The 25,378-nt window shown below is 32.7% G+C and overlaps 1 protein-coding gene across 8 annotated transcripts in view; it reads left to right on the top strand.

Moving 5' to 3' along the window:
• The window catches only part of Rip11 (Rab11 interacting protein), a 93,370-nt gene that overhangs the window by 32,687 nt on the left and 35,305 nt on the right, over nt 1-25,378 (top strand). For all 8 annotated transcript variants that reach the window (XM_080146781.1, XM_080146780.1, XM_080146779.1 and 5 more), the window contains exons 6-11: nt 13,773-13,833; nt 17,816-17,914; nt 20,861-20,950; nt 21,256-21,306; nt 22,346-22,406; nt 24,728-24,798. In XM_080146781.1, the coding sequence (XP_080002907.1) occupies nt 13,773-13,833; nt 17,816-17,914; nt 20,861-20,950; nt 21,256-21,306; nt 22,346-22,406; nt 24,728-24,798 (433 nt within the window). The remainder of the gene's footprint in view (nt 1-13,772; nt 13,834-17,815; nt 17,915-20,860; nt 20,951-21,255; nt 21,307-22,345; nt 22,407-24,727; nt 24,799-25,378) is intronic.

Here is a 25,378-nt window from a genome sequence, read left to right as displayed (position 1 = left end):
TATATTTTACCTACTGCGTTTTTTTTTCAGAGATAAACAGATAGATATATAAAAGTAAAAAAAATTTCTTTATCTGTTTTTTGCTAACAAAAAACTTCACCATTGTAACTGAAATTATGGCTTGAATTCTAATTAAGATATAAATCTATCTAAGATTAAAACTTAAAATGATTTTTGTTGAAAGCGATTAATTTAGAGATCTTTTCAATATCCGAAGCTTAAAGGATAACTTTTTAAAGCTTACTTATAGAAGCTCTACCCTACTAACGTTTCTCTTATTTTTGTAGGAAAGCTTAGGTTAGGTAATGTTAGCAGGGTTAGCAGAGACCTGCAAGGTTGGTACCCCCATAGGATTACGGCTTGAAGGGGCTCGAAATAAGTTTTTTTTTATGAAAGGAGGAAGGTGGAAGGTGATTGCTGTAATTTGAATCAACAAAGAAATTAAGAAAAGAAAATATTTGTTTTCATTCCTTTATCCCTAATCTTTAATAATTAATTACGGTATTTCCTTTTTAATTATTGATATTTTAATTACGCAGATGACATAAGATTGATTTTTTTGAAATACAATATATAAAAGTTATTCAATAATAGACGTTTTCATAAAAAACATGTTAAAAAATAAAATTTTAAAACCTATGCTTTTAAAAAAAATTTATTATTGCCATTTAAAGAAAACTTTTAAATCCGAGATATAAAAACGATTGGAAGGGATAAGTTCAGATAAGTTTCCCCTAATAAAAAGTACAAAGTTACAGTTACTTGAAAAACATGAAAAGATAAAGAAAATTATTGTTTGTTTTCGTTTAAGAAAACATTTTCATTTGCTTTTTTGCAACGCTCTCATAAACACTTATGTTCTTGTTTCTTTATGAGTCATTCCAATCCCCTCATTATTTATATTTTATTTCTTTTATTTAACACATGTATATCAGGGAGGGAGGGGACATTGAGCTAATACACTTGTCCCCAAAGTTTTATAATAACGTTTTTATATTCCTTGGCTCAACAACTTTGGGGACTTTTATTGAATTTTGATTGGTTGTCCAAACGTTTCAACTATTAATTGTAATCTATAGAAGGGTTAATTTTGTGTATCATCATTGGGGATGTACCTTTATATCGGTCATTGTCTTATTCCTTTATATCCCTTTGGAAAAACATATATATTTGTTGATCAGAAAGGGATGGTAAATTCCAATGATTTATTATAATCTACATTCCTTATTTCCCCCCAAATATTAACAGGTTTTTTAAGGAAGAATTTGGGTAGAAGATTTAATTTTCGTCCACTGTTATATCCATGCATCCCTGATTATTAGTTTATGTTTAAAGCCAAATCCGTGAGTTTTAAATGCACTTTGTTGGTGCCAGTCGATATATAATTACATGGATGTTGCATCATATTTTCGCATACTCTAATAAAATCGTCCTTCCAGCTGGCTAATATAACAATACACCCTTTTTACCCCATTATATCCTCTCCTAGAGAAGGAACTAACTGACCAGTAAATGAAGACTATTGTAGCAACCTAAATTGATGACAAAATTTGCCCTGTCATAATGTCCTCGTATATTATATCCATTTTCGTTTGTGACATTTATCTTCAGGCCTTAGGGATTCTTATTTACAAGGTCTTTCAAAATTTTTATATTTTTTTTGGGGGGGTGGAGGGCCCGAGGGGGTGGAGTAAATTTTGGAATTTTTAAACTTTCCAATGATAAGGTTATTATAACAACTCTGGGACCTTTATTGAATTTGATTGGTCTTATTTTTAAGTTGAGTGTCCAAAAGCTTCAACCACTAATTGTAATATACAGAAGGACTAATTTTGTGTATCATCATTGGTGATATATTTCAATTTATCAGCCATTGTCTTATCCCTTCAGATTCCTGGTAAAAATGTTTGGGATCTTTGACATGATTCTATTATTAAAATAGATCTTACATCCGTTCGTAGCGGATAACTTGTATCAATTATTTAGGCATGTTAGAATCATCTTATCTATTTCAAACTTTGCAGGATAATTTCTGAGAACGTTAAATACATACAATTTAGAAAGCGTAGTAAAATGTCCACTTTAAACATGTATAAGATATTTTGGCGGTTTATTTGATAAGCTTCGCTTTTATGGATGTTGTCATCCTTGTTAAAGTATCTTTTTATGTCTCAGCTAAGACGCCTTGATTAAAATAAGAAGTATAATAACATAACCCAGGAATTAAAAGGAATAAGACAATGGATTATACATCACAATTATAATAAACAAAATTACCTCTTCTGTGGATTAAAATTATTAGTATATAAGTTGGATGCTGCTAGTTTTTACAACCCAATCAAAATTTAATAAAAGTTTAAGCTCAATTAGGTGGAGAAAGAGGCTGTTTATAGTGCCTATAAAATAGGCGTTATACTGACCTACAATTGCTCTACTAAAATGTAAACTGGCCTGACATTGGTAATTTAGTCTGTGTATTTGCCTATCATTGGTCATTTGTATTGTATGACATAATTTTTTACAGGCACTATTAAGAGCTTCGGGAAGAAATATTTATAAAACTTTGGGGAGTACCAGTTAAAATTACAGTCAAATGTCTCCACCCTCTCTGAAACCAAACCCAACGACAAAGGGATAGTTTGAATATCAATCTCTTAATACTGTATATATAATACAACTAAGGTGACTTGATTAAAACAAGGATGACAACATCCTTTAAATTAACAAAGTTCGAAAAATTTAGACTGAAAACAGGTAGGGGGGGGGGGGGGCATTGGACTGTAAAATAAAATAGTACCCAAAGTTTTATCTTATTTGTTGGCTCAAATCATGATTGGTTATTTAAAACATAGTAGTGTGCATACTTCAACTTATAATTTTATCAACACAATTGGTAATTTAGTTTATAATCATTGGAAAAGTATATCAATTTATAGTATATTGTCTTATCCCCTAAGATCCCTATATCATATATAAACAAACAATTATATAGTGACAGTACCTTTGATAAAACATTTAGAATTTTTAGTAAAATTAGTAAAAATATCATCATATACTTGAAAACAACATGTATATAATGAACATACAGACTTTCTGTTAACAATTATACAGTTGTTACGCTGTAGTGGTTATACCTAACTGTTATAAGAATCTTAAGAAACATTTTATGAGCTATCCGTTACAGACGGACTGTACTAATTGTAGAAAAGCTTTGCTTTTAATAACTATTATAATATGTAACAATGCATTGTTAGTGAAGGATAAAAGCTACTATATAACTTACTATATAGTGACTAAGCCCCTAAACTACGCCTCTAGAGTCACTTGAGGGGGAGAGGGAGAAGTCGAAACTCCTCAATTGCAATTGCAGTTTTTTTTAATTCGGGGGTTCAGGTGAATTCTCACGAGAGGGTTGAAGTACCCTCCCCAAATATTTTCTGGATCTAAGATAAGCTTTCATTGTAAAGAAGAGCTATATTGGTCTAGCGGTTAGTGAGATCTTTCAGTAGAAACTCACTGCCTTAAAGAAAATTAGACATCCTAGTTTTAAAAGTAGTAGTTTTTTTTTGTCTGTAGCTTAAGATTTCGATAACTACTGAACCAATTAAGTTATCTTTATGTAAGCTTTTATAGGTCTCTGGATGGTTTTAGGCTAATTGATTTTTATACATATATAATTTTGGTTTTAGGCTATTATATTCTTCTACTTTCCTTACTCCTTTGAATACAGAACTCTCAGATGCTAGTATAATATAAGGTAGTAAGGATTTTTCTGTCTTGAGCTTAAAATTTAGTATTTTAGTTTTTAAAGAAGATTTACTTAGATCTTGTGATGTAGGCTATTTTTCTGCCTTTCTTATCCCTAGATGCTAGCGTGCAGTCTTTACATAAAAGCACTAACAAAAAATAAAAATTACAGTTATAAAAAAGTAATTGTCTTATGAGTATATATTGTTAATGGATGCTGTCATCCTTGTTTGTATTATGAGTCACGAACATAGCAGGGAGGGAGGAGACATTGGACTGTTTATTACACTAGTCCCCAAAAATTTGTAATGAAGTTTTTTTATTCGTTTGCTTAACAACTTTATTGAGTGACTAAATGTTTAACCACTAATTGTTATCTACAAAAAGGGTATTTTTGTGCATCATCATTGGGGATGTACATTAATTCATCGACCATTGTCTTATCCCTTTAAATCCCTGCGAACATAAAAGGTCTCTATGACACACAATATTTCTAAGCGGGTAGCATCTCTATAACTATTATATTTGTATTTGTTTGTCTTTCTTGATTTATTGTTTAATGTTTAATCCCATTTTACAAAGTAAAGTTTTTTTTGTTTTCCTCTAAGATTGAGTTTCATCTTATAATTTTTTCATTTTGATATCTGCGGAAAGCTGTCTATAATACGATACGTTAAACAACTATAAATATAATTATAAAATGCAGTTTTTATTTTGTTTGTTTTCATTTCACTTATCTATTAAAATATTTACATAATTTTTCATGCTGGAATAAATTTTGTTGTCTTACTTATAATATAATCAAAAGAAAAAGATAATTAATATTTTAAAGTTTTTAGTAGCGAAGCTACTTCATACGTTTAATTGTCTATTTATCTGTCTGTTGGCATCGTTCGCTTGTAATGGGGTGCAATATTTCTATAGCATATTAGGGGAAGTAACAGAAAACAAACCCTTTCATTGTACGACCTTTGTCTTGAAATCCTCCTGCTCTCACTATTACTATCATATGCTATACATAGCAGCAGTAGGTATAATTTTAACATCTCTAGTATGACACAGTGTGGACCAGGCTCAAACCCGACACCTCCACGACAGCAAGTAGACACATATTTAAGCTAATGCCGCGGGTTTCCTGTAAATTCGTTAATTCTACTTTTTTCGCTGGAAAGTGTCATGTGTGACGTCATAAAAATACGTCTAAATTTATCTCTTTTTTTACGGGTTTCCTTTTCCACTCCTTCTCTCACCTCTCCTTTTTAGACGTATTTTTATGACGTCACACATGACACTTTACAGCACTTCCTTTGTTTACCCTGTTCTGCCATTTGTTTTTTAGAATATCTGTCCCAATTCAGATAAAAATAAGTGTATGGCGTGTATATAGAATATTCATAGCATAGAACAAGGAGCATTATATCCATAAGTAGCGTAGCACAGACACAATTATACACAAATGAATATAAAATATATATCATGTATCATATTATCCTATCATCCTAATATATCCTAATATATAAAGTAATAAGTTTTTTTGTTTATAGTGAAAAAGCTCGAAAATGACTTCAGAATTCAGTTATGCTTTTGAAGGTGGCTTTAGACTTCTTGGCTACTATTTAAAATGAAAGACTAGTTGGTCCATTGGTCCGCCTGTCATGCTTTGTGCTTTTAGACATATTTATCTAGAGGACAAAAAGGAGGAGATATTGATTTGGATTTAAAAAAAAGAAGTTTTCAAGCTTCTCAACGAATAATCTTTATTTACAGAAGGGTTATTTTTTTTTAAAAATCATTGTCTTATCCCTTAACAACTCTGGTAAAGGATGTTATATAATATAACTTTTTGTTGTTGCATTCAGAGACATTTTAAACTAAATTGATAAAGCGAATAATTTGACCAGAGCTTTAAATTTAAAATAAAGTTTATAATGATCTATAGATAGAAACACAACCTATGTTGTTCTGAGCTTGATCTTTAAATCGTTTATAGGTGATCTAAACCGGAGCGATTCATTCAGCGCGCCATCAAATTATTAAACACCAATCTTTAAATCGAATTTGCATGGGCGCGCCCAGTTGCGCGGTACTGGCGCGGCAATGCCACTCACCGAGTGGCATTGCCAAACCAAATCGGGGTGATTTATTTAATAAATAAATATTTTTTTTAATTACTTTAATATTTTATTGCAAAACTATCGTGAAAACATTTTTATAGTTATTTTTAAAATAAATTATATATTAATGTTTTATATAAAATACCATACTGACACGGCATTTTATATAAAATACCTTACTAACACTGCTTAAAGGAAGCCTGCAAGAAATACCACGCTTTAACTGCTGAAAGACTGCCACAAGTAGACCCAATACCCCAAATTTGAAGCCTTCAGCTTCTATAACAAAAAAGTTCTAGGCATTTTAAAATGACATTTTATGTACAATGAAAATTTTGAAAGAATATCAATGCTAATGTTAGAAATTTTGAAGTTCATTTACGTGGCCTAGAAACAAAATTATAAGCTTAGCTTTGCCATAAATTTCGGTTGCCAGTAACTAATTATATTTTTACAATAAAAATACCCATTTTTATAGTCAAAATCATTAAAAAAAATTAAGTTTAACTTGTGTTGTCCCGAGTGTACTGTAGCCAATCAGAAGGCTGAATCAGCTAAGCAACCAATCACAGCTGAGCTTGTTTTAGTTTTCCCCTTTGTTTCCGCTATGATTTTCGTTCACAAATGCAATTTAAATCGAATTTTTTTCATAGATTTTGACTATGAAATGTGGTGTTTTTATTGTAAATATGTAATCAGTTACTGGCAATCTAAATTTCTGACAAAGATAAGGTTATAATTTTATGTCTAGGCAACGTAATTAAATATTGTTTTTTTTATTTATTAGCATTGTAAATCTTTCAAAATTTTCATTGTACATGAAATGCTATTTTGAAATGCCTAGAACTTTTTTGTTATTGAAGCTCAAGGCTTTAAATTAGGGGTATTGGGTCTACTTGTGGCATTCTTTCAGTAGTTAAAGCGTGGTATTTCTTGCTGGCGTCCTTTAAGTAATAAAGTTGTACTGGCACGGATCGATATTTTAGTGAGTGCGCAAGCGATTTAACAACACCGCGCCGAAAATCTTTTAAAAATCAATGTATTATAGGTGCGCTGTGGCTCACCATCTGCGCACCTACGGTTCACCTTTGAATCGCCCCGATTCAGCGCACCATAAAAACGATTTAAAGATCCAGCTCTGATTTATTCATGGAATATAATTTTTTATTAGTAAAATAGAACACAAGTTACAGTTAAGATTTTATTAAATGAGACTTTAAAGATATATATATATTTATATATATATACAGTGTGTTTTTTTTATGAGAACTTTTTTGAAAGCAATTTTACCCCACTTATAGTTATCAGAATTTAATGATTAAGGGCTTATTTTCTTCGTTTTTTAATGCAATTATTTGAACACCAAAAAAATATTTCAGTTTTTATTCAAAAAGTACAGTAAAATCTAAAATTCAAAACTTAGGTGTCAACATCTAAAAATGGTTTAAGCGCATTTTTCTTATGCTCAAATATTCAACCTTTTGCAAGAATGGCTGCTAAACACTTCAAAGTTGAGATATAGAGCTATTAGGGACATGTACTAGAACATGTGAAAGTTTGAAGGTCATATCTCAACTAGGGAGGGAGTACTGGCCCCCCAAAGTCGACTACAGAAAATCCAATTTTTTTCTTGCAAAGGGTAGAAGATTTAGGCATAAGTAAAATGCGCTAAAACCATTTTAAGATGTTGACACCTAAGTTTTGAATTTTAGATTTTATTGTATTTTTTAAAACAAAACTGAAATATTTTTTTGGTGTTCTATTAATTGCATTAAAAAATGAAGAAAATAAGCTATTAATCATTAAATTCTGATAACTATAAGTGGGATAAAATTGCTTTCAAAAAAGTTCTCATAAAAAAAACACACTGTATTTTATATCATTTTAGAGAGGCTGAGTAAAAAGTAAAAAATATGTCCTAAAAGTTATATCCGGATTTTAAAATAAAAAGAAGACTTTCGGAGTGGTTAGAAATATTTTTCGTCTTAAATTCTTATTATTTAGAATCTTTATGTAAACCCCTGAATGCATCTGCCTATACTAAATACCAGAAGTCCTCTTGAAAACCCGGACTTGAAGGATAAGTCATCAAAAGATTTATAATTTTACAAACATTTTGCAAAACCTTTGGGATATGAATAAATGTATAAGTATAGATGTATAATCCAGACAAATATCTGGCCTTAGCGGTAAAAATCTCTTTGTTTGCTAGAAAATTTCTTTCTGTTCTTTATATTTCCGACACTATTAGTTGATATCCAATATAATATCAGGACAGGGTCCTTTTCCTGTGGGCAGAGTTACAAATAGCTCATACCCCCTCTATTCTTTTACTTTTATGTAAGATGAAAATTCTCCCTTTCATATCAGTATAATTTTCTAAAATGATTGTTTAACGTTCCTTACAACCCTATAACTACATTGTTTAGGTTTTAAATCCATTATATTGCTTCCTTTGTGTATTCCTTGTCAAGTATCATCATATACTATCATATTATTGCATTAAATAGCATAAAATATTCAATTTGTTGAAAATTAACCAATCAGAATTGAAATAATATTGTTTTGTACTATCAACCAATCAGAAGCAGCGTTACTCTCTCTCTCTATCTCTTTTCTACCAATCAAATTGCAGCTTGAGTATTGTAAATGATTAATGACCAATAAGAGATGAGGCTGTTTAATGTTTCAACCAATCAGGAGTAGCATCCATTATTCTTCACCAACCAGAGTGCAGCTTTGGGTTTACAGTACATTTTAACAGCATCTGAAGCTAAAGATCTCGGAAAATATTTGTCCAAATTGATTGTATTTTTCTAGGAAGCTTTATAAATGTCGTATAATGGTTTTCAGCTATTTATTCAACCTCCCAACCTAGAGGATTTGGACGAACCACTAGCATTTTACAAAGAAAAATAGGTTAAACACTCTTCCCTATTTCATAGCAAAGCATAAAAATTCATCACACACACACACACACACATAGACTTCCTATTTATCCATTTTCCCTGAAGATATTATCCAATGTACATCCCAAATACATATAAATACTCAAATTTACACCCTCTTGATTCTGTAGATCAGTGGTTGAAATTTTTGAACACTTAACATAATGAACCAACCAATCAAAATGTAATAAAGTTGATAGCTAACGAATAATAAATGTTATTATAAAACTTTGGGGACTAGTGTAATAAACAGCCCAATGTCCAATCTCTCCATGGATATTAACAAGCATGCACATAACAAATCAGCACACTCAGCCTTCCGCCATAAAACTGCAAACATCTTCAAAGTGTTCCTTCAGTTATTGTAGAACTAATCTTTTTTATAAAAGTAACATGATGTTTATATGTCTATTTTTGTATATTAAGATCATGCTAACTGATGGACTGATATGCAATAGGCACTTTCACACAAAGTACCACATTTAGCAAGGAAACCCTCCCCCCTTTTTTTTTAATAAAATTGAAAATAAGGGTGGACGTCTTTTATTAATTTGTTTATTACTCTAGGTCAGATTTGGTTAGGTTATGTTATAGTAAATTCTGGTTTGCCCCGCATGGGAAAAACTACCATTCCTAATTTCAGTTTATTTTTTTTAAGTAGGGGGGGAGGGGTTCATTGCTGAACAGGTACTTTGTTAGAAAGCACCAAAAGTTTTTACTGCTTATATTATGGTATTCTATTTTTTTTGCTTAAATGAAGAGTTACCAACCAATGGATGTTCAAAGTAAAATGCTAAATCCAAATGTTATATTACAGAGGGAGGGAGGGGACATTGGGCACTAGTCCCCAAAGTTTTATAATAACGTTTTCTTATTCTTTAGCCTAAAAATTTTGGCGACTTTTATTGAATTTCGAATGGTTGATTCATTAAATAATTGTAATCACCCAGGAGGGGTAATTTTGTGTTTCATTATTGGGGATGTAAATCAATTATCAGCCATTGTTTTATCCCTTTAAATCCTTGATTATTACTACAGGAAAAAAGCATTTAGGATATGTGTGCATGGAATGCTATAGCTACGGAAGGATATTGCATCCTTAGACAAAACTTATTGCTGGTGTTAAAAATACGAATTTTGAGGACATGTTTTGAGCTAACAAATAATAGTTATTTCTCGCATCGTATTATAAACAGCTTTTCGCGGATATAGAATGTACAACAATTATAAGATCAAAACCAGTTTTCTTAGACCCGAGTTGCCGAACCCACGGGCTAAAAAAACTGGTTTTAATCTTATGATTGTACATTTTATATATTCGTAGAAAACTGGATATTATACGATGTTAGACATAGTTTTTTTCGTATGGATAAGAACCGGTTCCTATCCACCGGATTCGAATGAATACCAGAAAGAGATTTTCTCGACTCCTACAAAAGATACAGCATAATTATTCAACATCCATGGCGTTCGGACTGCCTATTGGCAGGTTTTTGGCTATTTTTAATATTTTCTACATATTTAACCTTATCTTTGGTGTTTATGGTCCGATTTTTTCGTGCTTGGCCACTTATGGATGTTGTTATCCTTGTTTATAATAAGAATTATATAACAAACGAATATGAATTAATCTTTAGATAGAGGATTAAATTTTTAAGATTTACATTTTTAATCTTACAATCTTTTAGCATTTTATTTTAGAAACTAAACTTTTTATGAATATCAGTTCAGAGTTACTCTATAATTTACTTTTTCTGTCCGTCCTTCAGTCTGTCAGGCTGTCACTTATGCAATGTATTAAATTACATACGCAATGATTATAAACAAAAATAATACTTCTGTAGACCAAACTCATTAAAATTGTTAAAAATTTGGATGCTCATAGTTTTAAAACCAACCAAACAAAATTCAATGACTCAATACATAAGACAACGTTGTCATAAAACTTTGGGTACTAGTGTAATTTACAGTCCAATGTCCACTCCATCCCTTAAAGAAAAGCAAAAGTAATACACAAAAGCTCTCAAGGAAATTAAAAGATGAAAATGAGTTTTTCACAAACAAATTTTATTTTGAGGATTTAGAACGTTATTCTAATAAGTAGTTAATTTTTATAGTTTCCAGGGATAAAACAATAGATGATAAATTGGTTTGCCTACCCAATGATGATACACAAAATTACTCCTTTTGTAGAATAAAATTATTGGTTTGTCCAGTGCTAGTTGGAACGAACGAATCAAGATTTAGAATAAGTACCCAAAGTTTTATTTTTTTAAACTTTGGGGACCATTTTGTGATCCCTCTCCGTATGATTTTTAAAATTTATATCAATGATGATCATATTTAAAATTAGTAATCTTGTTGTTTAGTAATAATGGCCTAAAACCTGTCCTGAACCAAAAACTAATTTGTCATCGACCAAGCATTGTATGAGATTTTACTAAATATACAGACAGAAAAACATAGTGTTACTTTAGTATATTATAGAACATTCATTTCTGTTTCTGCTTGTTAAAACAAGGGGAAAATCCATTGATCTAAAGGGATAAGACATTGGCTAATAAATTGATGTACATCCCCAATGATGATACACAAAATTACCCCTTCTGTAGATTACAGTTAGTAGTTGAAACGTTTGGATACTTAACTTAATAAACCAACCAATCAAAGTTGTTAAGCCAACGAATAAAAAAACTTTGGGGACTAATGTAATAAATAGCCCAATGTCCCCTCCCTCCCTGGGAAAAAAAGCCAAGAAATTTGTGTTGCCCTGGTAGTGTTAAATAAAATAATTACACAAATTTTACAAAGACAGATCAAAAGTTCACAGAATAAAAATGTTTATTTTACTATTTTATACTTTTACTAGTGGTTTTGTCTCAAGAGGTGTTGGGATAGTCTTCATTAGTGGGTGGGGTTCCTTCCTACATATATTTTATTTTTTTTTAAATTGGTGAAAGCCTTTTTTATGGTGGGAGGGTGTCCCCCCCCCCCCTTAATAAAATATCTTAACCCTTAACTGTCGGGCCCTTTGCCGCACCTTAATCAGTCGGGGGGGGGGGGGGGGGGGGCGTTCAACGCTCCCCTATATTATCTCAGTTCCTATTAGAGCTAGAGGGCTAAAATTTTTTGTACAAGTCCCCTGTGTTATGATGAATTTCCGACCTAATTAAGTCAAAGTCAATTTTCGCTTCCTTCACCCTTTTATTTAACAACCTTTGTTTTTAGGTCCTTTTTTACTTAAAAATTTCAAACGGCTGTAGTTTTCTTATTTTTTAAGCTAGAAAAACATTTTTTTTGCAGAAAATGTTTATCTTTATGTAAATTTTATATTTAAAATGTCAAATCATAAATTTTAGCGGCCGCAGCTGTACTTGGCAGCTGCCAGCCGCCGCAGTCGGCAGTCGGCGGGAAAACGGCGGCGGATCTTTATGAAATTTTAAAACGTCATGTAGACATGTAAGAACAGTTTAAAATTTGAAGTCTCTAAGTCAAAAATTGAGGCCACAGGAGCCTTTTAAAGATTTCTGGAGACCTGGAGGATCAGGACCTGCAGGATCATACCTGGAACCTGAAATTGACTTGAACACCTGTATTTCATATGAGGATGTACTACTAGAGGATATTTTAGTATTTTGGCAAGATAAAATGCTTTGTTTAAGTCAAAAAAATATTTTTGCTCTTTACTTGGATGACCCTGCCAGGTTTGCTGGCATCCTGTGCCCGCTAGGATGGAGATATTCAAAAAATTCCAACTCTCAGTTATGTGTCATACCCAAACTTAAAAAGTCACGCAGTTTGGGCTCTTTATCTTTCACACACAGAAAATGAGATAGAAAAAAACCGGATGGAGGGGCGTTCAACGCCCCCCCCCCCCACCGTTAAGGGTTAAAACTATGCTTTGACTGATAGTTATATACCCTTAGTAGTAGATTCCAATTGTTATAACAGTTACTAAGAACTTAAGCCTCAGACAGATAGACATCATTTTACATAGTATTATAGATGAAAGCGAAATGTTATAATATATGTATTTATAAAATATAATATACTATTGGCTTCCCCCTAGACTCTAGGGGCTGTGCCCCTAGAGGTTTTATCTTTTTGTGTTATTTAGCTTTAAATTTTTTTTTTGGGGGGGGTATTTTTCATTTTTTTGGAGGTTGTGGGTTTCCCACCCCCCAAGAAAATAGCTTAAAACCATCTCAGGACCAGTAGGTATATTCCCTGAAGAGTAGAGCCCAATTGTTTTAGTGGTTACTGAGATATTAAACTTTAAGACAGACAGACGGACAGGCAGACAGACAACAGCCATCGTAATACTTTGTATTATAAATGTATGGTTATCTTTTGGCCACAAGGGCCTAAATTCTATGGTCAACATAACAGTGATTATTCAAAATTCTATAGTTAAAAAAGAAAAATGATTGCACTTATGGATGTAATCAACCTTGTTAAAACAATATTTTAGTAAAATGAAACTTTTCAACTTTCTGAAAGAAAAAGCAATGTCGCTCTCTTGACAATAAAATGGGCCCAGCTAATTTTCTCTTCAATTTTTTTGTCAACCTAAACAAAAACTTTGTAGCGTGTGATTTTTTAGTACAGAGATCTAAAGGGATAAGACAATGGACGATAAATTGATGTACATCCCATTTTGATGATAAACAAAATTACCACAGATATAGATTAAAACTATGGTAAAACTAGTAGTTTGAATCAATCTATCAAGATTTAAGGAAAGAGCCTAAAGAAATAGTGATTATAAAACATTGGGTACTAGTGTAATTTACATTCCAATTTACCCTCCTTTCCTAGCTAGTTTTGCATTGATCTCAAGGGATAAGACAATGGATGATAAATTGATCCCAAATTTATTGAAAGTACCCAAAGTTTTTAAGCCAATAAATGAGAAACCTTATTTAAAAACATAAAAAATACTAATTATTAATATTTAATTTAGGAGTTATGAGTTGAAATGTAAGCCTGGACAAAATAAGAAAGACTATAGAGGAGAATTAGAGGTATTTACATCATTTTTATATGTAGAGTGGCTACGCAACCAGAGAGAGAGGGGCTGTTTATTACACTAGTCCCCAAAGTTTTATATTAACGTTTTCTTATTCGATAGCTGAACAACTTTTATTGAATTTTTATTGGTTGGTAGATTAAGGTGTCCCAACGTTACAAACATTTATTGTAATCTACAGAAGGGGCAATTTTGTGTAACATCATTGCGGATGTAAGGGCCATTGTCTTATCCCTTCATATTCCTGGTGGCTACGCAATGCTAACCTTAAAAAGAGACATGCGCGTAAAATTTGTTTTTTACAAAAGTTGTACCTAGCTTGTTTTAAGCTTTTCTATGCTTATTAAAAGCGAAGCTTTTCTCTAATTAGCGTCGGTCAGTCCGTCCAGAACGGATAGTTTTTTTCGTTAACTTAGGAATGATAGAATCGTTCTATCGATTTCCTACAGAACAAGCAGTTACAGAGGTCAAAAACGAATTTTATGACCAGCTTGACTCTGTATTTAAAAATGGTCATAAAGAAAAGGATCTGACCATGCTCCTAGGCGATTTCAATGCTCAAGTGGGGAGTAATAATGAGAATTTAGAAGAAGTCATGGGCAGATATGGCATAGGCTTAAGTAATGGCAAGGGAAATGACAATGGTGATAGACTTGTAAGTTTTTGTACTGAAAACAAACTTGTCATTGGTGGAACCATCTTTAAACACAAAAAGACTCATACTGCCACCTGGAGATCACCAGATCAAAGAACCTTTAACCAGATAGACCACATATGTATATCTAGACGCTTTAAAGGTTCTCTCCTTGATGTCAGGGTTGAAAGAGGACCTGATGTTAATTCAGACCATTATCTTCTATCTTCTAAAGTTCGGCTTAGATTTAAAAAGCAGGACACAAAGCCTAACCCCAGGAAGAAATCCAAAAAAGTGTCAGAATTGACAAAAAAGAACACTTGGAAAACCTTGCCTTGCAAGCAGAAAATGCTGCTAATCAAAATAGAATAAAAGATGTCTATGAGATTACTAAGAGCATTGCAGGTAAAGTACACAAATCAGGATCACACATCAGGGACAAGGATGAATCTTCCAGTTCCAGAGGAACAAAATGAGATTCCACCCTCAGATGCACTTGACATTGACTGTCGAGCGCCAAATCTATTGGAAATCAAAGAGGCCATAAAAAGTTTGAAAAATAACAAGGCCGCTGGACCTGATAACATCCCAGCTGAGGTCATGAAAGCAGACCTAGACACATCTGCTGAGGCATTCCTACCTTTGATCACTAAGATATGGAATGATGAGTTATGCCCAGAGGACTGGAAAAATGGACATATCTCAATACAATATCAAGCCAAAAAAAGGAGACTTGACCCAATGTGGAAACTACAGAGGGATAATGCTTCTTTCAGTACCTGGCCGTATCCTTAGTAAGATTCTTCTTAATAGAATAAAGAAGAAGGTTAATGAAAAGCTAAGACCTAATCAGGCTGGATTTAGACCAAACCGTTCCACTATTGATCAGATAACCTCTCTAAGAATCATCATAGAGCAATCCAAGGAATGGAACTCTGAGCTTTTTGTAAACTTTATTGACTACAAAAAAGCATTTGATTCCTTAGACAGGAAATCTCTCTGGAAAATCTGCCGACACTATGGCATTCCAGAAAAGATAATCAATATCATTAAAGCTATCTATCATAAAGGAGGTGGAAATGTTATATATAAAGGTAAACTATCAAACTTTTTTGAGATTGTAACAGGTGTCAGACAAGGATGCCTTCTCTCTCCCTTCCTTTTCCTCCTTGCCATTGACAAGATCATGAAGAACTGTGAAAGCAATGATGGCATTCGCTGGCAGTTATTTGGCAATCCCAAATATTTGGGAGATCTGGACTTTGCTGATGATATTGCTTTGTTAACAAGCAATAGAAGTCAAATGCAAAGAAGGACTAACATGATAGCTGAAACTTCCTTGAAAGTTGGACTTGAAATAAATTTTCCAAAAACTAAAATACTCAGATTAAATGCAAACTCCCAAGAACCATTACTATTGGAAACCAAATTCTTGAGGATGTTAACTGCTTTGAGTATCTTGGAAGTAAAATTGATGAAGCTGGAGGCACTTTGACAGACGTTAAAGCTAAAATTAACAAATCTAGAACAGCCTTTGCCAGCTTGATCAAAATTTGGAATTCTAACAACATCTCCATAAAGACCAAGTTAAGACTTTTCAAGTCAAGTGTTCTCTCTGTTTTGCTGTATGGGGCCGAAACTTGGTTCCTAAACACAGCAGTGGTCTCCAAGCTACAGACATATGTCAACAAATGTCTTAGGAGAATCCACAAGATCTTTTGGCCAAACAAGATCACAAATGCTGAGCTTTTAGAGCGCAGTGATATGTCAGACATCAAACTGACAATAAAACAGAGAAAATGGAGATGGTTGGGGCACACTCTAAGGAAAGGGCATGATGATTTAACCAATCAAGCCTTGACTTGGGACCCCTTCACAGGAAAAAGGAAACCAGGCAGACCAAAAACAACCTGGAGGGAGAAATTCCTTGAGGAACTGAGAAAGAAGAATTTTTCATCTCTCAGTGAAGCCTCTACTGAGGCCCAATTCAAAGATAAATTGAGAACCATTGTGCGTGGCCTATGCTCTGGAAAGAAGAGATAAATGGCGATGATGATGATCGATTTCATGGTGAATCCTGTAGTAGTTAGGTATGATTTAGAAAACATGGCAACTCCATTTTAAACATGTTGATTTCTAACTTTTTTAACAACAAATTTTTTTATGTGCCAAAATTTTCAGATTAAACAAATTTTTGGATTACTGATTCCTAGGACAACAAAGTACAATGCCCGTTTGTTTTTACATGATTATTTTTTCTACTTTGCTACTTATGGATTTTGTCATCCTTGTTTCAATATTCATTGAAAATATTCTCTTTAATATTTTTTTCTTAAAGGATTTATAAGAAATCCAATATAATTGTAATATTATATTTTACATAGTCATCAGGGAGGAAGGGGACATTGGGGCTGTTTATTACACTAGTCCCCAAAGTTTTATAATAAAGTTTTCTTATTCGTTGGCTTTGGGGAATTTATTGAATTTTGATTGGTCCCCTCCCTCCCTGAAAAATTCAATATAATTGTAATATTATATTTTACATAGTAATCCAATTCTTAGTAGCGAAAGTACTTCAAAAATTAGTCAGGGACCTTAAGGGATAAGACAATATACGATAAATTGATGAACAACAAAAATGCCTCATTTGTAGATTAAAACTATTCGTTTAATTGAACTTACCAATTCAGATTTAATGGATATAAATGCCAACAAATGAGAGAAAGTGTTTAAAAAACTTTGAGTATCATGATAATTTACTAATCCCTCCCTGGAACTACAGGTGTAAGGTACAAGATAAGGACAGACATTAACAAGAAATATGAAACCATGCACTTTAAAACCAATTTCTGAGGCCAGGGAGGGGGGGGGGGGGTACGTACATTGGACTGTTAATTATAATTATTCAATAGGTTAGTACAAACTAGCAGTGTCCAAACTTCCATAGATAACTCAAATCAACAGAAGAGGATAATTTTGTTTATCAATGTTGTACATAGATTTAACTATCATTGTCTTATCGCTCCTGATCCCTAATGGAAAATCTTTATATTCCTATTTTGTTCTTTCAAATAATATATCTCTATCTCTTTCCATCTCTCTCTATCTCTTTTTTTGAAATGAATAATATCCAAACATTTATTTAGGTGCAATGGATATATTAACAGGGGAAAATTTATTGTCAATTTTGCGTGCTAATATGGATCTAATTTATTGTTCATTTTATTTATCCAGTAAAAGGAGAGGTAATGAAGTAAAGATGAATGTATGGGGCAAATTGCTATTTCAACCAGCTGGGAGTATCACTTTATTGGAGTACATGAAAATCTGAAAATCTATTTAGGTGCGGATCGGCTTTACAGTGAAGGCCAGTGAATCTGTTGGTGGGAGTACAGCTGACCTTACCAAGAAAAATAAAGGATCTTTGTCCTCTCTAAATAAGGTAATAGTTATTTATTGCATCATATTATAAAGTGTGTTACCTTTTTTTATGTTTTATTATTATTTGGCCACAACTTGGTCAAAAATGCTCACAAATCAGACCTTTTTCGACCAAAGATACTCAAATGGTTCCTTTACAAGCCCAATCAATCAGTTTTAAGATATCTTTACATTTCAAGGAAAATTGATGAAAATACTAAAAAAAGCAAATTTGGGTGTTACCTTTTATATGCACAGATACCATAAAATCAACAGAAAAAATACTTATTTTTACTTTTCTGTCATTTTTTAAGTTTGATTTTGTTAAATTGGCTATTCTTGAAGGGAGTTATGCATTGAAATATACTGAAACATAATATTGGGCAGAAATTAATGTATTTCAAAGAAAATTTTGAAAATAAGAAATTCGACCTCTATCACTTCAGAGGACAGCTGCCAACCTCCAGTTGACAGGATATAGTTAAATACTTGTTAGCAATAATAGTTAGCCCAAAAAGTAAAACAAAAAGTTTTTTAATATGGCAAAAAAATTATAATCTAAATCTTAATATTGGGGATGAAGATCTGAAGGACGCTCTTACTGGTGGTGATGATGACCCAGATGGTATCCTGAGCACATGAGCGTTATGACAACTCATCTATGGAACTATGGTCTAATTTTTGTATTTGTAGCAGCCTCCAATTAAAAGTTGTAACAAGAAATATAACCATCTTTTAAAAACTACTATATTTACCTTATGAATTGGAGAATTTAAAAACCATGATTGTATGTTTTAGGATTTCTCTTGATTTGAGAATGCTACAAATACAAAAATTGGCCCATAGTTTAATATATAAGTTGTCATAATGCTCATGTATTTGAATACCATCTGGGTCATCATTACCAACAGCAAGAGCGTCTTTAAGATCATCATCCCCAAAATTAAGATTTAGATTATCATTTTTTTTGCCATATTAAAAAACTTTTTGTTTTACTTTTTAGGCTAATTATTATTGCTAACAAGTATTTAACTATATCCTGTCAACTGGAGGTTGGCAACTGTCCTCTGAAGTGATAGAGGTCGAATTTCTTATTTTTAAAATTTTCTTTCTTTGAAATACATTAATCTCTGCCCAATATTATGTTTCAGTATATTTCAATGCATAAATCCCTTAGAGAATAGCCAATTTAACAGAATCAAACTTTAAAAATGACAGAAAAGTAAAAATAAGTATTTTTTCTGTTGATTTTATGGTATCTGTGCATATAAAAGGTAACACCCAAATTTGCCGTTTTTTAGTATTTTCATCAATTTTCCTTGAAATATAAAGATATCTTAAAACTGATTGAAGGGGCTTGTAAAGGAACCATTTGAGTATCTTTGGTCGAAAAAGGTCTGATTTGTGAGCATTTTTGACCAAGTTGTGGCCAAATAATAATAAAACATAAAAAAAGGTAACACACTTTAGATATCTTTCTGCGGATATTAAAATGTAAAATTATAAGATTAAAACCAGTTTTGTGAGCCCGATGAGCCGAAGTCTCGGGATAACAAAACTGGTATTGATTTTTGGTTTTTATTTTAATACTCGTGGACAAATGTCTGTAATACAAAGTTATACATGATCAGTATGGCTCAGAATCGGTTCTAATCCAGCGGATATTAATCGGTTACGAAGCAATACTGAAAAAATAGTAATAGATTTATTACCCTAGATGGTCATTTAGACACAAAACTCCATTTAATATCCGCTGGATTAAAATTGCAAAATCTGCAAAATCATGAATAGATGTGTTACAGAGTATTTTCCATAAAAACATAGAATTAATATCAGTTATTTGGCCCCTCGTGGCTAACAACATAGTTTTTATCTTTTGATTTTTTTATTTTAATAGCTGTCTATGAGATATTTAACTATTATTATAGCTGACTTATAGATTAAATGAAAATAAAATAATTTATTGCCCTTTCGTAACAAAATGTCCAAACCATTGATTTTCTGTCCTTTTCCTGAAAGTCTGATTTAAATTTATCGAAAGAAAAAGGGGCAATGCTAAATGCTAAATAGCTCTATTTTGAACAACTTTGCTTTTATGAAGTCCTTCTTAAAACTCTCTATGTATAATTTATTTTAGGCTGAATTTTCGTGACCTTTGCAAAGCAAGTGATAAAAATGGCCATTTATTAACTCCCTTCAGGAGTGGTTTTTTGAAGAACTTTATAAAAGCAAAGTTGTTCAAAATTTAAAATAGATAATATTTGTTTTTCTTTTCATGATTATGCGGCAACTCCTAGCGGGTGAAAATTTAACTTGAAATTTTCAAATCTAATTTTCTCAAAAAGCCCCCGCTGAAATATTTTGGTTTTACATGGAATCATCATAGTTTTATGTCTATTTTCACCATACATAGGTCCCAGGGCTCGGCACTTACTTTTGTCTTGATTCAATTCTAGCCCACAGTGTAGTGTTATTTGCATGTTTACAGGGTTAGGAAAATTATAGATAAATTAATTTTCATCCTTTACAAAATCCCGAATTAGAGCTATTTATCCATTTTATATCTATCAATCCAACTAACTAAAGATTCTTTACCCAGTATGGCTTCGAAACTGATTAATATCCAGATTACTAGAATCTGTCCTCAGTCATACTGAAAAATTATGTATAGCATCGTATTATATCCAGTTTTCTACAAATATAAAAATTGGTTTTGATCTTATAAATGTCCATTTTAAATACGATGCGATGAATATCTATATCTGTATATCTATTTCTCTATCTATAATATATCTATCTATCTATATCTCTAGGTTGCTGGTACAATTGGTGGTTCCCTAATGTCCCTGGGCAACAATATCTATCTATCTATAATATATCTATCTATCTATCTAGGTTGCTTGTACCATAGGTGTGTCTCTGATGTCCCTGGGCAACAATATATCTATCTCTCTATCTATCTATCTAGGTTGCTGGTACTATTGGTGGTTCCCTAATGTCGCTGGGCAACAAGGAAAAGAAGAATCTAAAGAAATTAGTAAAGTCAGCGTCAAACAAGGTTCAGTTGTCCTCGTTTAAAACTAGTGGGTACACCCTCTAATGGCGTCTAGGGGCACTTTATTTCAGTGGGGGGAGGGGGGCTATTCTTACAAGGGTTATTTCTCTTAAAGTGGAGGTACCCTGCCCAAAAATACTTACAACTTTCCCCTGGACCTATAAGAAGCTTCACTGAAAAGGAAGGAGAAAAATAAAGAAGGGGTAATTTTGTTTATTATCATTGGACTATCAAATAAGATATTGGGGGGGGGGGGTGGTTGAACTTTTTAAAAACTTGAACTAAATGAGGAAACTTGATATAACTAGGTCGAAAAAGTTGGCGAGAAGGCTAAAAAGGTCGGCAGCTCATTAAAACTGGTCAGTACCTTTTTTTTATATTTATATATAGTGTGAAGCTACTCTATAAGTTTATTATATTGTTGGTTTGTTGATATTAGGGAGGGAGGGGACATTTCAATAGTCCTTCATCATTGGGGAAGTACCGTCAATTTATCGTCGACTAGCAGCTACGCCCCTAAAGGGCCTCTAGGGGCACTTGAGAAGGGGATAGTCGAATTTTATAACCCAATTTAAAATTTTAGATTTTAAAAGTAAAAAAAAGAAATTCTCTTAGGTGGGTGGTGTTACCCTCCCCCAAAATAGTTATAAACCTTCCCGGGACCTATGAGTAGCTATCCTGTAAAGGAGAACCCGATCCGTTCAACGGTTAGCAAGATCCTTCGGTACAAACAGACACACAGACAAACAGACAGACAAACATATTGTTACTTTATTGTAAGGATTGTCTTATACCTAAATTTCAATTCATATATTAAATATTTATCTATCCATCCGTCTATTTTTTACGAATCAACCCTACACGTCTTAGATAATTCAATCATTCATCTATCTCTTTGTCTATCTATCTATCTATTTATCTTTCTTTTACTTGAAAGGTCATCAATTAATGATTTGGATTGGCCAGTAATTTATTTTCTTTTTATCCTATTTATGTATTTATAGATTGAAGGTTAATACAGGAAATGTAATTTAGTTTTTTTTTATTTTCCTTTTAACGTTTTTAGTACTTTACAATTAACTTTGTCTGTCTTACCGTCAGTCCTAAATACTATAAGGGTAATCATATTTTCTCGGGTACTATTCAAGATTTTTTATTTAGATTTTCTTTATTAATAAGTATACTTACTTTTCGGTCGGTCCATCAAAAATATACATATAAAATACATGTGAAAGGTTTCGTGATATTTTCTTGAGAAAAAAAGTATTTAAGAACACTGAAAAACTGCTCTTTTGTCTTCAATTTAGTAATTTGAATTCCAAAACCTGTAAACTTAATCGGTTAATTTGTTACCGAGATATTAAAAAGGACAAACAAACAAAAAAATGTTTTTTTTAGAATAAAGAGAAAGGCGGAGGATTAGATTCAGTGCCAGAAAGCAGACAATGGTCTACATTAGGTAAGTAATCTTCCTCCCAGAATATGCTGGTACCCAAAGTTTTATAAACAGTGCCAGAGTGCAGACAATGGTCTACATTAGGTAAGGACAATAAAGTAATCTTCCCCCCAGAATATACTGGTACCCAAAGTTTTATAACCAGTGCCAGAAAGCAGACAATGGTCTACATTAGGTAAGAACTATAAAGTAATCTTCCCCCCAGAATATACTGGTACCCAAAGTTTTATAAACAGTGCCAGAAAGCAGACAATGGTCTACATTAGGTAAGCACAATAAAGTAATCTTCCCCCCAGAATATACTGGTACCCAAAGTTTTATAAACAGTGCCAGAAAGCAGACAATGGTCTACATTAGGTAAGCACAATAAAGTAATCTTCCCCCCAGAATATACTGGTACCCAAAGTTTTATAAACAGTGCCAGAAAGCAGACAATGGTCTACATTAGGTAGGCACAATAAAGTAATCTTCCCCCCAGAATATACTGGTACCCAAAGTTTTATAAACAGTGCCAGAAAGCAGACAATGGTCTACATTAGGTAAGCACAATAAAGTAATCTTCCCCCAAAAAATATACTGGTACCCAAAGTTTTATAAACAGTGCTAGAGAGTAGACAATGGTCTACATTAGGTAAGCACAATAAAGTAATCTTCCCCCCAGAATATACTGGTACCCAAAGTTTTATAACCAGTGCCAGAAAGCAGACAATGGTCTACATTAGGTAAGCACAATAAAGTAATCTTCCCCCCAGAATATACTGGTACCCAAAGTTTTATAAACAGAGCCAGAGTGCAGACAATGGTCTACATTAGGTAAGCACGATAAAGTAATCTTCCCCCCAGAATATACTGGTACCCAAAGTTTTATAAACAGAGCCAGAGTGCAGACAATGGTCCACATTAGGTAAGCACAATAAAGTAATCTTCCCCCCAGAATATACTGGTACCCAAAGTTTTATAAACAGAGCCAGAGTGCAGACAATGGTCCACATTAGGTAAGCACAATAAAGTAATCTTCCCCCCAGAATATACTGGTACCCAAAGTTTTATAAACAGAGCCAGAGTGCAGACAATGGTCCACATTAGGTAAGAACAATAAAGTAATCTTCCCCCCAGAATATTTAACTGATAATTTCAGGGGAGGGAGGAGAGTGTTTTGTTATTCGTTGGCCAAACAACTTTGGGGACTATATTGAATTTTATGGTTGGACCATTAAATTGAGTTTCTAAAAGTTTCAACCAATAATTGTATTCCACTAAGAAGGGTAATTTTGTTTATCATCATTGGGGATGTACATCAATTTATCAGCCATTGTCTTATCCCTTAAGATCCCTGAGAATAGATAGATATACAACCTAATTTTAGAGTGCCTACACTTTTTAAAAATGCAAGGTCATTTCTTCAATTTCCGTTCTTTTTATACGTTTTATATAGAATTTGCACAATGCAAGTAATACAAATTTGAAGTGATTTTAGAAATAAGAATAATAAAACATTTAGATATAAATTCCCAAAGTCTATATACATTATTTGTTGGTTTAGATATTTTATCAAATTTTTATTGGTTACACTGACAATAGAACCATTGCATGTCTTATCCCAGCATAAACATATCTATCCAGCGGTTAGTAAGATCTTAAGCTTCAGAATGAAACTGATAGACAGACAAAAATTCTACTTCTTTACATAGTAGATAATGAAAACCATTGTTTTAGACCTTTAATAGTTATTTCTCGCATCGTATTATAAACGGCTTTCCGCGGATATAGAATGTACAATTATGAGATTAAAACTAGTTTTTTTAGCCCCGAGGTGACGAAGTCACCGGCTAAAAAAACTAGTTTTAATCTTATGATTGTACATTTCTATATTTGTAGAAAGCTGGATATAATACGATGCTAGACATAGTTTTTTCGTATGGATGAGAACCGGTTCCTATCCACCGGATTCGAATGAATACATGCTTTAGACTTACAGACGGATAGACATCATAATACTTTGTTTTAGACTGTCGCGGACGGATAGACATCATATTACTTTGTTTTAGATAGATAAACAGAGAAATAGACAGATAGACATATAAATATACAGACAGATAGACATATAAATATACAGACAGATAGACATGCAGATAGACATTAAGTTAGACAGAAAGACGGACAGACAGACATGCAGATAGATAGACAGACAGATAGACATTACAATACTTTGATTTAGACCGTCACTGACAGATAGACATCATCAGGGATCTAAAGGGATAAGACAAAGGCCGATAAATTGATGTACATACCCAATGATGATTGACAAATTTACTTTGTTTTAGACCGTCACGGGCAGCAGAATCTAGATCCTGGAGTTAATTCTGATGATGAGGACATGAACGATATGTTTAAGGTATAACAATTAATATATTAATACTGTCTGTCTGTCTGTCTGTATGTATGTATGTACGTCTGTCTTTCTGTCTATCTGTCTGTATATCTGTCTTTTTATCTGTCTGTCTGTCTGTCTGACGAGGACATGAACGATATGTTTAAGGTATAATAATTGATATATTTATACTTGGATGTTGCATCACATTTTCATGTACTCTGATAAAGTGATGTTCGCAGCCGGCTAAAATTATGAAACCCTTAATTCATCCCCATCACCTCTTACTGAATAAACGAACTGACTAATGCATTAGGTCCATATTAGCATTTTTTCCTGTCAATATATCCATGTATAATGTACATATATCCTATATCCATTAATGTAACATATAAAGTAAATTATACAGCATACTATTATCTTTGTATAATTAAGTAACAGGATGTGTGTGTTTGTCTGTTTCTTTTAGTTAAATATCTTGAAAATTCTAACCTGATATGGTTCTCCTTCACAATAGCTCTTTGTAAAGGTCCTGAGAAGGTTTTAAACTATTCGAGTCCGTCTAACTGCTTAAGCTTAATAATAGATAAATTACCCTTGATTA

Source organism: Acartia tonsa, chromosome 14 (genome assembly GCF_053477335.1).
Source record: "Acartia tonsa isolate MP-2025a chromosome 14, ASM5347733v1, whole genome shotgun sequence".
In the NCBI taxonomy this organism is placed as follows: domain Eukaryota; kingdom Metazoa; phylum Arthropoda; class Copepoda; order Calanoida; family Acartiidae; genus Acartia; species Acartia tonsa.
Note: the sequence above shows the minus strand (reverse complement) of the source record. Positions and strands in the feature narration are given on the sequence as shown.